The 17785-nt window shown below is 41.1% G+C and overlaps 1 protein-coding gene across 1 annotated transcript in view; it reads left to right on the top strand.

Annotated features, from left to right (window-relative positions):
* Positions 1-3524, top strand: part of LOC121322458 (ATP-binding cassette sub-family A member 12-like) — a 49496-nt gene extending 45972 nt beyond the window's left edge. Inside the window, exons 55-59 of the mRNA XM_041262481.1 lie at positions 314-417; positions 929-1021; positions 1104-1209; positions 1647-1784; positions 2349-3524. Of these exons, the coding sequence (XP_041118415.1) occupies positions 314-417; positions 929-1021; positions 1104-1209; positions 1647-1784; positions 2349-2432 (525 nt within the window). The 3' untranslated portion in view covers positions 2433-3524. The remainder of the gene's footprint in view (positions 1-313; positions 418-928; positions 1022-1103; positions 1210-1646; positions 1785-2348) is intronic.
* Positions 3525-17785: the final 14261 nt, after the last annotated feature.

The raw sequence follows: 17785 nt of genomic DNA, 5'->3' as shown, positions 1-17785 counted from the left end.
CTGTTAGAGGTGTTAAGTTAATCCTCTCATCCTGTACAAATGACTGTATTTTCATATCACTAGGAATGAATATTCACAGCAACAGATAATTAGTGGAGTCCCGATACAAAAATCTGCATGGGCATCACTCTTTCAATAAATTCAGTGTTGTTGCATTCAAACAATTATTGTCACTGCATGACTGAACGAGTCGCTGAAGGCTGTATCTTAGCAGTCCCCTGTGGTAGAGGAAGTCTATCAGATTGTGTTTCATCTCGTCCACTCCTTTTTCATTCAGAGCAGCCCGTGGTAACTGTTTCCTCTTTACTCAAAGGATGAACCAAGCTCTGGGATGGATCCCAAATCCAAACGTCATCTCTGGAACATCATTTCAGAGGAACTGAAAGAGAAGTGTGCCGTGGTTCTAACCTCCCACAGGTAGGGGGCTCTGTGATATCATTCACCCCAACCGTGCCAGTTAAGCACAGTGGCAATAAGTTGTTGTGGCAATAATCATAACCAAAGTTATGTGCAGTTTTAACAGTTTATAGTATATGAATTAATGACTAATGAAACAAGGACATTCATTAGTCTACTGTTGCAACATACTGTAAAAAAATAATAAACAAAGATGTTACTGTGCAACTATGGACAGTTTCTACAATGTAGAATTTTGGAGTTCATTATATTTCTTTTCCCCTAACGTTTCTTGTTTTCTTAAGGCAAACCACTTACTGTATATATAGCAAAGATGCAAGTTTTGGTGTGTTCAATTTTGGGTATTTTGTACAGGAGTAAAACTTTTGTACTGTCTCACTGTACAAAAGTGGCACTGCCGTGAAACCACAGCTAGGTGTCCCATACAATGGGCTGAGAAAATGGCAAGTCTTGCATTAGACATCTTACTGCTGTGAGCATTGTGTCAAGTAGATATGGTCTTATGTTACAGCATGGAAGAGTGCGAGGCGCTCTGCACCAGAGCGGCAATAATGGTGAAAGGACGATTCAGGTGTCTTGGTTCTCTACAGCACATCAAGAACAGGCCAGTCTCTACCCATGGGTTTTTTCACCTTTTATCAACTTAAAAAGAAAAGCACAATGCTAACCCTTCCGGTTCGTTGTAGATTTGGAAGTGGCTTCACTGTGAAAATGCATCTCACATCAAACAGCCTGGAAGTGGAACACATCACCACGTTCATGCAGTCTCACTTCCCAAGCACTTTCTTGAAGGTGAGTGGCAGCCTCAATATCACAGCGCTGTCAAGACTGTGCAGTAGCTGAGGCAGTAGAGCTGGTTCATCCCATTGAAAATGTGGTGCCATTCCACCAGTGGCTCACATTCCTTGTAACCAGAAAACAACTACTATAACAGACTACTGTAATGCAACCTTGGTAAATAGATAGATATATAATTTCTTGTATATAGACCAGCACAGCTATATATATATATATATATATATATATATATATATATATATATATATATATATATATATATGTTTTTTATAGTAAAAATGTTAATCGTTCCATGACAGAATCTAAAGACAGGACAAGTCGTCTTTTCAAACTAGTCTACTTGAATGCTTCTTTGGAGTACAGGACACAAGAACAACTCCCTGTACACCCAAGGAACCTCAGAAATACTCTCTGTTCCTGTCTCTCCACAGGACCACCACTCTGGCACGCTGGAGTACCATGTCCCTGTGGCTCCGGAGGGCATCGCTGATATTTTTGACCAGCTGGAGCGCAACAAAGCATCTCTGAGCATCAAAAACTTTTCTGTGAGCCAGACCACACTGGATGAGGTAGGTGCATGCTTATTCATTTCACCACATGCATGTCAATAACAGAAAGACCACTGACAGGAGTGTTCCCATACTGATGGACTGTTACACGTTAACTTCACAAGTGTGACACGGTCACTCAGACAAACCAAACCAAGCCAGCAGCTTTTTTGTCCCACTCTTAATGTTAACCTTGATATCTGCCTGTTTTAGTTCCAAAATGATCTTCTAAGACCATTTTGCATCCAAATCACGCTCTCTCATGCTGCAATGCTGCAATGCTGCTCCCACAATACGCTATCATTTCAATCAGAGCATCAGCGTGGTCGCAGGAGGGAGCAAGAACTGGATACACTGGGCAGTCTAGAAGAAAAGTCACTTTCTTCTGGCGAACAGTCCATAACCTTGTTTATTTACCTGTGATGTGCAAATTAAAACTATAGGACGTATATTGAAAAAAAAAAATAGCCTACGATACGGAGAACACGGGATACAGCGAAGATAATGTGACATGTTTCTTTTAAACACTGTAGGGGGTCCTGCAACCCTTTTGAAAGTTGACATTTGTTTTTTCTTCATGCTCAGGTCTTCATTAACTTTGCCAAAGAGTCGAGCGTGGAGGAATCTGAAGCCAGCAGTGAGCTGAGCGTTCAGTCTGTGAACGCATAGCACAGTGAAGCGGAAGTCGTCTCTACACCCCTCAATACAAACAAGGGAACTCATGATTGACTCCCTTTTTTATGCAATACTTGATCACATTTGTTATTTTTTGACTGAATTTTTTCTTACTGTAATTAATTGTTTTAAGTTGTTTAGAAATGCTGTACCATATTTGAGATTGCACTTTGGATCCTCGTGATGAGTACTGGGGTGCTTCAAAACAAGGCTACTGGAAATACATCCATGCATGCAGAAGCACTATTTAATCAACCCAAAGAATACTAACAACATTACTGCTCTTATTTCCGTTATTTACTTTGACAATTGAATTGCAAAGAAAGAAGCCTGAGAATCAATCAATGAATGAATCAATAATACTTATTCAGGATATTTTATTTTATTTTTTTTAAGATGTGATAATTTTTCCATTTGTATTTCAATTAATTTAACCATCTTAAACTATAAAAATAATGACTGGATATCCCTTTTAAAAAGTTTGCTGCACTACACAAAGTTTAATATTGCATTGATGTACTACTGTGATAGAATGGTAAGCAGTGGAAAAGCCTGATAAATACAATATACAATGGCAAGTTTTTATAAGGGAGTATATTACTTAATATTCCACATGTATATTGATTTGTAGTAACATACTGTTATGCTTGATTAATTACTGCTCAGTGATTTTTGTAAAGCTATTTTTTCAGGGCAGAAGACCTGCATTTATTACCTCCTCTAGTGCATGGGCAGTATGGTTTAAAACGTGCCTATGCCATGTATCCACACAGTCTGTTTATCACAAACATTAGGAAGCTGCTGCATTGGCAAAGCACTCCTGCACATCAATCTTGATAAATGTGTTCTCAAATAGAATCCAGACTGGAACCTGATTCAAACTTCCATTCGGGAATCCTCGCAGCACTCCAGTGTTTCAGCATTCCCAACACCTGCTACAACCCTGCTAGTTTTGCTTGATATTTTTAACTAATTATTTATGATATACTGTGACAGTTATTGCAGAAAGTATATTTTATTCAACACAAAATATGTATTTTTCAAAAAGATTTAAATACAGTGTCAGTTATTTGTGTGTGTCCATATTTTGCTTTTTGTTTCTGAATTCATTCTGATAAAAGGAGGGGATACAAGCATTGCTTTATTGCTTTGCCCTGCTCTGAAGCAAATGTATGCAAAGCCTACAAAGTTTTACTTCTTTCAGAAAAGTAGCGTCACAATAAAGGGTCTTGGTTATGTTGTGCATATCAGTAGAAAGGAGGTTGAAGCAACCAAGCCAGCTCTGAAAGCTGAAGTAGAAAGGAGTTCAACCCTTTCAAACACACGCTCTGAGAGCTGAAGCAGAGAGTTCAACCCTTTCAAACACACGCTCTGAGAGCTGAAGCAGAGAGGAGTTCAACCCTTCAAACACACGCTCTGAGAGCTGAAGCAGAGAGCAGTTCAACCCTTTCAAACACACGCTCTGAGAGCTGAAGCAGAGAGGAGTTCAACCCTTTCAAACACACACTCTGAGAGCTGAAGCAGAGAGGAGTTCAACCCTTTCAAACACGCTTTGCTTACTATAGGTCTGCACTTCACAAAGCCATTCCACGTACTAAATCTGCAGAAGCAGCTGAAAGCAGTTAATACCCTTAGAAAAGTTTACCATAGTAAATGCATAGCAAAGTGTAATAAAGCACAGGTGAACATAGTACAAGACTGTGAGGTATAGTAAAGCATATTTAGAAACCTGGCAAATCAGGGTATACTACAGTAAATGCATAGTATAACCATAGGGAAAGCACAGGAACATTGCATAGACTCCATGCGAAAATACCATGGTTAACTTTTATAAGGTTAACCAATAGGAGAAGATGACAACTGACATCTTAAAATCAGTAATTATAACAAGCCATTACCAGAACGATTACCCACGGTTTACAGTGTGTGTCTACTACAGGTGTGTTGTAATGCCCAGTACAGTAAGTGGAATGCACACTACGTGCCAGTGCGTGAGAAAGCACCCTGTCTGATCGATCCCCACTCCCTGCATCCTCACATCCTCTGCTTCTGTGTGTTTCTCATCCTAGCTTCCTCTGAGGAATCAATCACAGCAGCTGCAAGATTAATGACAACGATTCAGGCTCAGTGGTGGGTGGTTCAGTCATAAAATATCAGCGAGTCTTATAAACTGCTGTTGGCGACTTTGCTGTGATTTTTATCGCACTCCGAGGGTTGTTACCTAGAAAAGATTAATTTCTACCCCCGACGCTTTTATGTGCTCCAGTAATTGTACTGTAAAAAGAGAAACCCTTTACCAAAGGTTACCTTGTTTTAATGAAAGAAAGGCTTGCTGTGATATCATCAAATATGGGTCAAACCGAATTGAATTTCTAAATGTTAGCGCAGCGAAAATAAACACAAGGGCAAGTGTCATTCCTCGCTCTGATTAGATTTATGGTGGATAATGTAGTCTCAAACTGTGTAACATACATAATATAAAGTATTGTCCAATGGTTGAAGTCCAGGTCTTGTAACCAGAAGGTCACCAGTTCAAATCCCACCCATACCACTGACTAACCCACTGTGTGACCCTAAGCAAGTCACTTAACCTCCTTGTGCTCCATCCTGTATTAAATCAATGTCCTATTGTAAGTGACTCAGCTTGTAATGCACAGTTCACAACCTACCTCTATAAAGCACTTTGAAGGTGGTCCACTATGAAAGGTGCTATATAAATATATTATATTTATATATGAATGATGTGGTAAACATCAAAAGGGTAAGCTACAGAGCATACTTGCTATGTTTTACACAGCTGTGGTGTAAATAATGCACATTTCCTCTCTATGTACACACACGTGGTGAAATAGACAAGGCTGAGCTGTGCACGTGTACTTTTTGTGTGTTTTCACTGAAGGCTGGCTTGCACAGATCAGGACAGCATTGTCAGTGAATGGCTTTCCCTACATCTGTCACTTGTGACTCCGATTCAAACAAATCTAGTCTGTGTTGTGTTGCACATCGTGACCAAGACGCAAGAGGGAGACACTAATGCATTTGTTATGAATTATTGGCCAAGTAAGGGCACACAGTATAAGCATTTCAACTTCTTACCAAATCAGCTTAAATCATGTTACAGAGCTCCACGAAACTTAACACATATATGTTTCTACAACTGAAAACATATCCACAGCAAAACGGATATTTTGTTTTGGTACCACTGTATTCATTTTCCAAAGCCCCTGCTTTTACGTTAAATACTAATAAAGAACAATCTCCCCGATCCCTAACAGTATTGTTTGGGGAGTTCAATCAGTCGATTTCCCTGGTGCCCTCTGTACTAAAACATACTGCAGCAAGACGATTGACTTCTGTTTCAGCAGAATTGATTATCATTAAATTACACAGCGGGTAAAGTTACCTTCATTGTTTAGCGCACTGTTTTTTTTTTTCTCTCGCTCCTCCTTTTCCCGGACTGGCGGGAGATCTGAATGTCGAATAATAGCGGTACATCAAACATGGATTTACAAAGGACAGAAACTATGCTGCGAGTTTACTCTGGGAACGAGATGGCTTTCGGATCCATGGACCGGCGCTCGGAACCCGATTCGCAGATTCGGTTCTGGCCGAAGACTCGAGTATCTCTCGAGCGATTCCGAAGATTACTGCTTTGCTCCAAATGGTAATTTTGTTTACATGACCGGATTGAAACCAAATAAATAGCTTCCCTCTTCTTCACATCACTCTGTCGGTGTAATTATGTTTCTTAATTACGGAAAATATTTGTAATAGTCTTGTTTAGTAACTTTAATGTACAGTAAACGAATTATTTAACTAACTGTGCTCTGTACGGTACGGGTCTGCGTCTGCCAGGGCCTGTGTTTGCAAAGCTCTGGCGAGATTAAAACAGCACAGACTGACAGTACTGTTAGTTCTAATTAATTAATTCATTCAATTAATTAAAAAGAATAATACATGCGGACAGATGTATAGCTTTGTTTACTTGTCTGTTACTTGATGAACTTGTTTAGACCTGTAACCCTGTATATTTTAGATAAATGTGTCCATACAAGTCTTTCTCCACATTTTTTAAGAAGAGATTGATACGACTTAATGTGGAAATGTACTTATTGATTAGGGTGATATATTACTGAGCTCTTGTTAGTGTTGTCTCTGTGACCTTCTCCCAGACAATGCTTTGCTGCAAAGACTTGACTATTATCCTTCCATTTGTCTTTTTTACCTCCCAAAGTGAAAGTCTGCTCAAGGAACCTGTGTGTTTGGGTGGATGTGTTTACATCTTTTGTTGCTAAGTGCATGGTGGGTTAGTAAAACTACAGGTATTCAGAAAAAGCAATAAGGTAATACAGGGATGGGAATAAGACTCCCATAGCTTAGCAGTTTGATCCATTCCTGTTTATTAAGCCACACCTGAGCTTGAAACCTATACACTGGGGCTAATCAAGAACATATAAAAACCTGGAATGGATGGAACTGCTATGCAGGACAGGGCTCGATCTCTTACTAGTTTCAGTGCAGGTCATAATATCTCTGTTGTTTCAAAGGTAGTGTTGTGGGATGGTTAGACCAAAGGAAAGTAGAAAAAAAACTGTTTCATTGTAGTGCAGAAAGATCTTTCATATGGCTTATTTTAAACTCTGGGGCACCTAATAATTTTGTAGCAATACCTGCTGCACAAGACTTAACAAAACAAACAAAAAAAACCCAGTAATAATAATCAGAATGAACCTTGCATGGATTTTTCTGTTACTGGAGGGTTTATTTATCTTGTGCTGATATTACAACGCATTGCGCCTGCGGTCACACGAGTGACTGGATGCAGGTCCCTCTCTGCTTCCAGGTCATGCGCAGGCGTGTGTTTGAGTGCTGGCTGTTCTGTGTGTCAGGCTGCAGCCTGGGTGAAGCACATTCACATTAATCGCCAGTTAGACAACATTGTGCAGCTTTGCAGCAAACTGGAGGAGCTGGTGAATCACAGACACTGCAGGTATGTCCAGCTTGCTCTAAATGCTTCTTTAAACTGCAGGGTCTCGCAGTCCTGTTAAATTGTACGCCCCCCCCCCCCCCCCCACCCCCCCCCCCCCCCCCCCCCCCCCGAAAAAAAAAAAACCCACCAAAAACAACAAAAAAAAACAAATAGTTGAGACCAATAGTTTAACCTCATGGCCTTCTGTTGCTTCTCAATACTTTCGTTACGACAAGATGCATAGAATAGCATTCATGCCTACATCGCTGCCCATGCAGTATAGAGCAGTGCTTTATCCAATGCTTTAACAGCATTTTAGATTATTTTGTTACAGATACAGATAGATGAACATATATATTCATGAATGATTTGGACACAGTTATCATGGCTTTGTCCCTCTTTTAATTGGTCATCGTTTGTACTGTTCTAATTAAATGGTGCTTCCCTAAATGAGGTTCTTATGGAGTATTTGTTTTATTCGTGCCCTTCCCATATTTTGTTCTCCTTTTAGATGTAATAAAGGATCCAAATCCAGTACCAAGCAGTCCGCGGCGCGCTGCAAATACCAAACCGAAGAAGAACTTTAAAATCTTCTTCAGCCCACGGAGCCGCAAGGTGAGATGCAAGGTGCGGAAGCCAAAGACATCTTCAAAGGTAGATCCACAGCCACAGAAAGAAAAGGAAGAGGGGGCCAAGATACTCAGCGCTGTACCAGACAAAGCTGACTTGTCCGTTTTCAATTTTACACCTTCTTCTTCATCCCAGGGCTCTTTGAGCCCCCCCCAAAAAACCTGCACCAAAAAGGAATCCAGCCGCCAAGGCAGGTAAGAAGAAAAGGCTGAAAGACATCAACCGAGAGTGGGGATTCGGGAGGAAGAGGACTGGACAAAGACAGAATAAGGAAAAACAAAAAAGAGGAGGACGTTGATGAGGAAAGGCAAGTCAATGAACCTTCATCCAAGAAAGTGGTATCCTTCTGCTGCAGGGATGTCCTCCGCAGCTCTTCTGCAGAAATGGAGGCTGGTGTACCCAAGGAACCCAAGGTAGATGTTCTTAAAGTTGAAATTGAGCAGTTTTCCAGGATAGGATCTTTACATATGGGCAGGATCTTAAAGAAGAGGAATGTGGTTGAGGATGGTCCAGCCACTGAGGGGAACAGTGATGATGAGACCAAGCAGGAAGGTCCAGGGCCAAGTTCTCCAGGAACCAAGGATCCTTTAAGGCAAAGGACTCAGCCATCTACATGTGAGAGGAGTCCCACGCGGTCAAGCTCAGTGCCTTGCAACCCCTTCGCATTGCAAAGCCAAACCACCAAGCAGCCAAGACAGGTACAGGATTCAAGTGTTGATAGCACTCCCAAGAGGCCCAGGAAGTGTTCTAACCAGAGAAGGAGCACCTCAGAGTCGACTGTTGTCCAGATGACTTCTCCTGAAAGCTCCCATGCTTCCACCCCCTCCAGGAAAGGAAGAAGAAGCAGCAGCAGCAGAGATCTGGGGGAAGCCCTTCCCACTTCTCCCCACACCCCTCTGTTGAAGTCCCAGAGTAGCAGTCTCCTAGGCTCCCCTGGCATTCCCACCTCCCAAGGAAGCCCTGGAGTCACCAAGAAGAACCACAAAGGAGAGACCCTGCTACACCTTGCATGTATTAAGGTAGGGTGGCTGTCCAAGAGGGACATGTGCATCTTAATGCACCATTTGAGAAACTGCATGTTTTGCTTCAATGAGGTTTTGTTTTCATTTTCATTTTTTTATTTATATATATTATTTATTGATATAAATCCTTCCTACTGCCCAAATGCCCTGAACATTATAAATGAAGGCCAGTTTATTCCCTGTGGAACATCTAGTGATTGTACATCCTAAGTTGCACACATAACTTCAAAGCTTTTATACCAGTCTTCAACGGTGAAAAAATAAAAAATTAATAGAAGTTTTAATGCTAAGTTTTATGTTAGTGTTGAATTTCCTCATTTGACTGAAGTAAATGCTGCCACTAATTATAAACACCAGGGTTACTCTAATCTGTGAATAAACATTTTAAAGTTTGAAAGCTGAAAGCTACCAGACAAAAAATATTCAGATCTACAGTAAAAAGCATTTGCTAAGAAACGATGGCCAATCCTAATTAAAAACAAAAGAATATTAGAACAAAAGTGGTGTTTTACAAAGCGTGTGACGCTGTGCATATGCACAGTCAGCAAAAAAGGGAAAAGCATTTTGGGCTTTGCTGTCTTTTTACTATTCTTTGTGTATTCTGTACCAAGGCTACTGAAGCAAGTAGCTTGCTGGGGGAGGGCATCATCCTGGTGTCTGACAGAGTGGTGTACTGTGACTCTTTCTTTTCTTTATCACAATGCAGCACATAGACATCGGCCCGGCCCTTGAAAAATAAACTATGGAATGGGTTTTCTTCTAAATTATCCGTTCGTTACCCTGTAGTTGTAATTGCAAGTCCAGTCTGATAATTACTACCATTTTCTCATTAAATCTTGTTAATTAAGGACTGGGCTGAGGTTAGCTGGAGAGTTGGGTTCTGCAGTAATCTGCAGCATGCTTTTCACAGTCTAATTATCTGCTGGGACACGTGGAAAGGCTTTAGCAGCGTTTAAGGGTTGCAGCAGGGCTGTGAGGAGGGAGAGGGAGGGAGTTCATAATCTTCCTGTCTTTTTACAGGCAGCTGTTAATGGCCGGGGTGGGGAAGCAACATGGCTTTTATTTGATTTATTTATTTAATATGATCGGTGGGGGGAAAAAGGAAACAAATATAGTTAGGTCTACTGCTGTATTCTTGTGCATTTTGGTGAGGAGAGTGGGACTGCTCATTAGATATACACTGGTATATGTACACTGGCTTTTTAAACCATGGAACACCAGCATCACGGTGACAACCGTATAAACCCAACATGAAATCCCCACATGCTTTACCAAGGAGTTATTCCTGTCCCTCTACCCCCACCCCAGGGTGATGTATCGTCAGTGGAGCAGATCCCAATCTCAAAGACCATGCAGGCTGGACCCCACTTGTGAGTGTTTGTCATCTCACTTTTTTCTCTTCTTGTATGCAGGAGTGTTTTCAGGTGAAATAAAGACACAATACATACAATTTACAGTTCTCAGAGAAAGAAATCAAATTTGTACTGTATCTAGTCAATATAAGCACTATTTGGGATTGTTCAAGGATGGAAATAAGACTCCTATTGCATAGCAGTTTAACCCATTCCAGTTTTTACTACAAGCTTGATTATCTAGTGTATGGGAAACAAACTCAGGCGTGTCTTATTAAACTGAGTAAAACTTATTTCCATCCCTGTTATTTAATAACTGGAGGTCTGGGCTTATAATTTTCCCACAGGAAATTATAAAAACCCACTAAGAACCTTGGAGTGAAGTATGAAAGTAGAAGGTACTTTGAGATGAGGCTGTTGTTTATGTTGCAGCATGAGGCCTGCAATCACGGGCATGTGAAGGTGGTGGAGCTGCTGCTGCAGCAGGGGGCTCTGTTGAACACCACCGGCTACCAGAACGAGTCCCCTCTGCACGACGCTGTGAAGAACGGACACGCTGGCATCGTGGAGCTCCTAGTGTGCTATGGAGCCTCCCAAGAAGTGCTGTGAGTCTATAGCCACATAACAAAATTTTGCTTCACTCTGTAGAATTATCTAATTTTGCTTCATAAAGTCGAAGGGAACTGCTAAATCAGGTTATGTTAGCATATTGAGTTACATACTGCTTTGTAGTTTTTCCATATACTGACAAACGTTAAATATGACATTTTGAAATCTAACATGAAATACTGTACAACTATTTTTGCTTCCGGTAGACTTTTGTGATATAATTTTGTAATTTCTTTGATAACATGATGCTAAATAAAATATCACAAATATATATATATATATACTTTTGTCCAGAGCTGTAGAATGGTACCCCTTATTTGAGTGCCGTTCTGTTCACTTTGTTTTGGGGGTCCATATGGGATTTTGACCAAAGTGAATTGATCTAACTGGACACGGCAACATTCTCATAGGTTATCATACCAAGTGTGGCTGTGTCATCCTGTTATTCCTAATCCCTTCACAAAGGGACAGTCATGTCTAACTCGGCTACCAGGAGGGAACGGATCAGTGGGCTACCAGAGTCCGTTCTATAATGGCAATAACAGGTACCTGCTTTTTTAGTCACAACAACACCACAAATACAGATCTTGCAATTGAATTACAGATTCTTTATTTCCCAAAACTGAGAACAGGTCACGAAATACTGAACGTCAAGACGATATACCAGTGAGACAGCAGGGTTTCACAGGCTGGTCAAGACTGGTACCCCCATGAATGAGCACACTCTCCCTGAGGTCCCAGGAAGAGTGGCAGCATGTTATATAAATAAACAAGCAGGCACGCCTTGCACAGTGCTCCCAATGGTAACTTAAGTCCTCAGCTCCGTAAAACATTCCCCTTTCCCATTGAAAGGTGGAGCAGTAGATTGATGCATAGACACATTGAGTGGATGGATGGTTGAATAGCTAGCTGGAAGGATAGGTAATGGATGCTGGGTGGTATATAGATGGATGGATGGGTATTGCTTTGAGTAGATGGATTATATGGATAGGGTAGATAGAGATGTGGATGGATTCCTCTTTATATACTTTGATTTAATTGGACTTGTTGAACTGGTCGGGCCTGCTGTCTTCTAGTTTATAGCTTTCTTTTGGGAACCAGACATCCTGAATTTCTCCCTTCCTGCCCTGGGTGGGGTATTAAAACAGTAGCCTGCAGGCCATAATTCCACGAAGCTGGAGGATAGTGTGAAGTATAATAAGAGTCTTGGGAATGTAGTTTAGTTACCCTTGGTCTGGGCTGGGACAGTGGGGTTGTACTGCACATTTTGAATTGACTTTTGATCGAAAATGCGCAAACCCAATTATGATGTTTGGCCACACTGAAGTGCTGTCATTCTAGCTTCCCCCATTAAGCACCACAAACATTTCTTTGAAAAATTTTGAACACAAGTTGTATTTATGTCATTTGATACATTGCATTTAGACTTCACTTTTGCGGTTTAACAAAATGAGAGTAAGTAACCATAGTGATACAGTTGGAGACAATTCAAATAACAGACAGATGGCAGTTAAAAATGTTCCAAAAAATGACAAAGTAGCCTGTCCTCAAATGAACACCGGCTGCCAGCCAAAATGCATCATGGAAGCTCTGTTAACACAATTCATTTTATGTATTTACCTGTTTTATTTTGCATTTATCCATTTCTAAGAACAACCTCCAGGGGAGGGGGGAAAAACGGATTAGAATTCTCAAATAGCTTTTTCTGAAAAATCCCAATTAAATATTTTATGGACCAGTGGACCTATTAATTGTCCCCTCGGATTTATCTGCGAAGCAGACATTTCATCTGCGGAACCAAACCTTTCTTTTATTTGTTTGTGTGTGCCTCTTTTAATTAATCGCCACCCTCCATTTCACTTGGAGCCAATCCCAAGCGCACTCTCCCTGCAAGTGTTTCCAATTCATATTAAACTTCACCGCCCTCTCTCTCGAGTGCCGCTTAGACTCCACAGGATGCTAATGAGAAGGGAGGCAGTGTTTTAGGATTCGACAGCTGGTTAGAAATGAGGATTTTTTACTTTGTGCTTTCTGAAGTGAAATTTATACAGAGAAAGCCGATTGTATAAAAAAAAAACAGGTTTTTACACAATTTTATAAGCCTGTGGTGGTGTACAGTGGATCTTCACAATCGTGTGATAACCATGCAGTACCAGCAAGGTTAAAAATCCTGCTGGTTTATTGTGACCTGCCCAGCACATCATTCCAACCCCTACCCAAATCAAATAAACAACCTGTACAGGCAGATCCAGTGCAGTCTGGAAATAGAAAATCTGTTTATTTTCAAACCAGAAACCTGCTACACTTCTGACTGTACCTGCCTGAGCTTGAGTTCATCAGTACTGGGATCTCTGCTTTGAATTTGCTGGCCAGACTATTTTTTCTTGTGGGATTATGTATTTTAGTATTACTAATTAATGAAGGGGTGATTAGGTATAGATTATGTCTGAAGCCGTATGCTGTGTATGTCTTTCTTTTTTAAATGTGTGTAATAGTGTTAACCTTGACTAACTGTTCATGTTTTTACCTGCCTACCTTGCTTTAGGAAATAAAAATAAATGGAAATGGCCTAGAGGGGATGGAACAAACTATTCGTAAAAATAAGCATCTGTTTAACTAGAAATCCATTTTCACATGCACCAGTGCCCTGCGTATTGATCATCCACTTTCCCCAGTGGGAGGTGCAGTTGACTGCAGCCTTGTGTTTTACCCCATCATGCATTCCTCAGGGTATTGGTCAGAAACTAAATACTATAAAGCAGCTGTGCAGCTGGATTACTTGCAAGACATTCTGTATCCTTCTGAAATATTTTAACATGTAGGTGGCAAATCGCTGTGTATTGAGACATTCAGATTGCATGTAATTTGTAGTTTGGTGTTCAGAAGATGCAGTGCTGTAAGATGTGAATATGTCTTATATCTTTTATACATTCATTGTCCTTTTTAATTGCAGTATATGTTGTCTTCATGCTGTTGCATCTCCTGCATTGAAGTTCCACAAGTTGCAGTGTCTGTATCGATTTGCAACCGAATGCGAGATGATTTTTAAAGACAGCGGTCCCCAGTGTATGGTATAGATTGAATGAGTGTAATTACTCGAGTGGTTTTCATGAAGACAGACAGCTTGGGGAAAATCCTTTTGTGTTCTTCTAGATTTGAACCAGTTTAACAAGGAGGTTCATTAAGGAGATGAGCACAGTGCATGAGGACTGGGGGTCAAGAGTGGGGGGTGCTTATTGAGGAGTGAATTGTGCTGAATCTGATCTCATTACTGCAGTATTTCTGAACATTGGACAGGTACCTAAAACCAGCTTTGTCTTGTGGTACTTGCTATTTCCACTTGCACCGCCTGCTGACTCATGCAGCATATCTGTATGGACTGGACTGCGTGGTGATTATTCCTTTGTGTTCCCGTTTCACAGTAACATCTTCAGACTGCGGCCCATTGACCATGCAGAGACAGACGAGATGAGGGCTCTCCTACTGGCTGCATACAGGGTTCCCGCCCCCATCTCTGCCCCACACCCCCCTTGCCAGAGTCTCAGCAAGGTGCCAGGGAACTTTTTTAATTTTGCAGCAACAGAACCCCAAACCACTCTGAATGATCGCAAACACTATCAAATATCAATGGCACTATATAATAAAACAGTTGAAATTGCATTCCAAGCTAATGACTCCTTAAATAAACAGCAGGGTCCTGATATGCACAGCAAAGAAATGTCTACTTAAAACACCTTAAATACATTGTAGACTAATGCAGTAGTATAGTACAATATTTGTTTTTAGGGGGTGGGTCTACTTTTAACGTTTTTACGTATAAGTTTAAAAAAAAAGAAACGCATTCAATAACTCGGGTATGTTACACAACAGGCTTCTTTTTTGTTTTGTGGTTGGTAAAATTGTGTAGCAAATGCTATTGAGCATGAGAATCTGCGGATATAAAGATGCAGGTGTCTCAGTCTGTATTTATGTTACAGTTGCATAACCGCTTCTCCAATTATGCTTGATACTTGGTTAGGGCATTCCTTACTGAAAGTCTGTACTCTGGAGTCAGAGCGAGGAGCTCGTCTGGTCCTGTGTCCCGTTGGATTGTTTTGTGTTTTTTTTTTTTTTTTTTTTTTCTTCCAGAACTTTAAATCTGTGTTCGGCTTGTATATATTTTTTTTTATTGAATTTGGGTTTTAGTGCCTGAGTTTACGTGCCATTTATACTTTCTTTAGTTGTAGCAGCACTGCAGCTTAAACAAAATTCAGAACCTTTTCTTTCCTCCTTTTTCAGTGACCCATATTATCATCTCGGGTGACCATATGCCATGTAGTATGAAGTGCCTTCTGGGGGTCTTGACAGGCTGCTGGATATTGAAGTTTCAGTGTAAGTATAAACAAAGGAGCGGAAGAGAGCCATCAAACGTACTGTGGTAAATCACAAGTGTTGAGAGCCGCTGAGACAGAGAAGCAGAAACGAAAATGTGCAGTAGACATGGGTTATGAACATGAGTGACTTAACGTAAAATGTCTATATGAAAAGTGGTCTATGGCAAGGATAAGGCCAGTGGATAAAACATGGCATCATTAGGTCAGAAGTCAATGCATCTATATCACCAAGGCATCTACATACAGGATTTAAGAACCCCCCCCATAGGAGTTTCCATAGCATTGAAAATGGTTTGACATGCTAGCTGCTGAGCTTTTGATGACAGTAGGAATGACAGTAGGAATGACAGTAACATTGAAGCTGTCATTATAAAGCACAGATTGGGGTTTGGAGAATTTCATGAATACAAGGCAACAATACAAACAAAAGCAGAAAAGCCACATTGAGATTGAACTTCAAGGAATCAGCAGCTTTTTAGGTTACAAAGCAGTACATTTGTTAACCTGGACAGAGGTGTGGAGGGCAAGTCTTCTGGAGCTCTCTCTGTTGTCTCGATGTTGCTGCTCTCTCTGTGCTGCTCTCTTGGTGCTGCTGCTCTCTGCTCTCTCCGTGCTGCTGCTCTCTGCTGTCTCGGTGCTGCTCTCTCTCTGCTGTATCGCTTCTGCTCTCTTGTTGCTCTTTCGATGCTGCTGCTCTCGCTGCTGCTCTCTCAATGCTGCTGCTCTCTGCTGCTGCTCTCTTTCTGCTCTCTTGATGCTGTGCTCTCTTTGTTCTCTCAGTGTTGCTGCTCAGTCAGTGCTGCTGCTTTCTCTCTGCTCTCTCGATGCTGCTGCTTTTTCTCTGCTCTCTCTGTGCTGCTGCTCTCTGCTGTCTTGGTGCTGCTCTCTCTCTCTGCTGTCTCTGTGCTGCTGCTATCTCTGCTCTCTCGTTGCTGCTGCTCTCTCTTTGCTCTCTCAGTGCTGCTGCTCTCTGCTGTATCGCTGCTGCTTTCTGCTCTCTCGATGTTGTGCTCTCTTTGTTCTCTCTGTGTTGCTGCTCAGTCGATGCTGCTTCTCTGTCTCTGCTCTCTCGATGTTGCTGCTCTCTCTCTCTGCTCTCCCAGTAGCAGGGTTCAGCTCCGCTCTCTCTCTCTGCTGCTGCCCTGTCTCTGCTCTCTTGGTGCTGCTGCTCTCTCTGCTCTCTCTAAATGTTTATAATTAACAACAACCTTCCATCTGTCTGAGTCACAGGTTTCCAATTAAAAGACTATTGCAACAAATCCTGTGATTGGGCCCCCTGTTGAGGAAACATTTGTCTGAGAGGCAGGCTGTTATTCTAGAAAGTCAGTGTTGCTGTGGGTCTGCTTCTTTTAGGCTGTTAAGAGCATCTATTTGTGTCCCTGGCAGATACCCAGCCGTTAACCCACCAGAAGAAAGCTAAAGCTTGGAGTTTTATTTCTTTCAAACAGTTCCAGTTATAGACGATGGGATTTAGCGTGGCTGCTCCTTTCACCTAAATCCTCCTATTGCAGCTTGAACCATTTCAGGCTCTGCTAAGATTTCAAAAGGCATTTGCGTGTCAGATGCCAACGTGCCTCCTCTATCGGAGCTAAGGCTACGATGTCTTAATTACCCCATGCAAATGAGGGTACTTGGCAGAGGCTGTTTAAGTGAATTACAGTCACTGAGATGAAACTGTTCCAGACACTTGCTGCTGGTGTGCTTGACAGCTGCCACGCTCTGTGTGATCCAGGATACACACGTTGGGCCTGCAGTCCTGTCACATTGTATTTTGGTCTTGTCAGACCTGGGAAGCTGCTGTATGCATGCCACTATAATCAGTCCATCAGGTGCTGTATGAAGGGCTTTTATGTATTTTGTTTCCAGAAGTGCATGCTGCTGTTATTGATTAATAGAGCTGCTTAGCTCAAAATACACCTTTGGCAGGTTAACAGATAAATCCTCCTATTGCAGCTTGAACCATTTCAGGCCCTGCCATGAGATTATCTTACATAGCCTAATTTAACAAAATAAATATATATAATTTTTTTTTTTTTTTTTTTTTTTAACAAATCACACATAACTTAATGTTAGTGCACATAACGCATGAAAACAATTGTATTTATGCCTACTTAGCAGAAATTAAATAAGTCTAAATTGAATTAAAAAAAAAACTGTGCGTATGCTTTTTTTTAATTAGCTATAACACTAAATACATTTTCCTTTTTGCTTGCATGCATACATAACTTAAATGTGTAAATATGATAAAATATTATAACATTCAATTTTGACAAATAGTGTGTGTTTTCTCTGACAATTTAAACAAAATATCGCTGTTTTATGATAATTTAAAAGCTAAAAGGGTGTAGATCTTGTTCCTCTGAGGTGTTGCTGTGTCTAGGGGTGTGGATCT

This window comes from Polyodon spathula, chromosome 10, assembly GCF_017654505.1.
Source record: "Polyodon spathula isolate WHYD16114869_AA chromosome 10, ASM1765450v1, whole genome shotgun sequence".
NCBI lineage: Eukaryota > Metazoa > Chordata > Actinopteri > Acipenseriformes > Polyodontidae > Polyodon > Polyodon spathula.
Note: the sequence above shows the minus strand (reverse complement) of the source record. Positions and strands in the feature narration are given on the sequence as shown.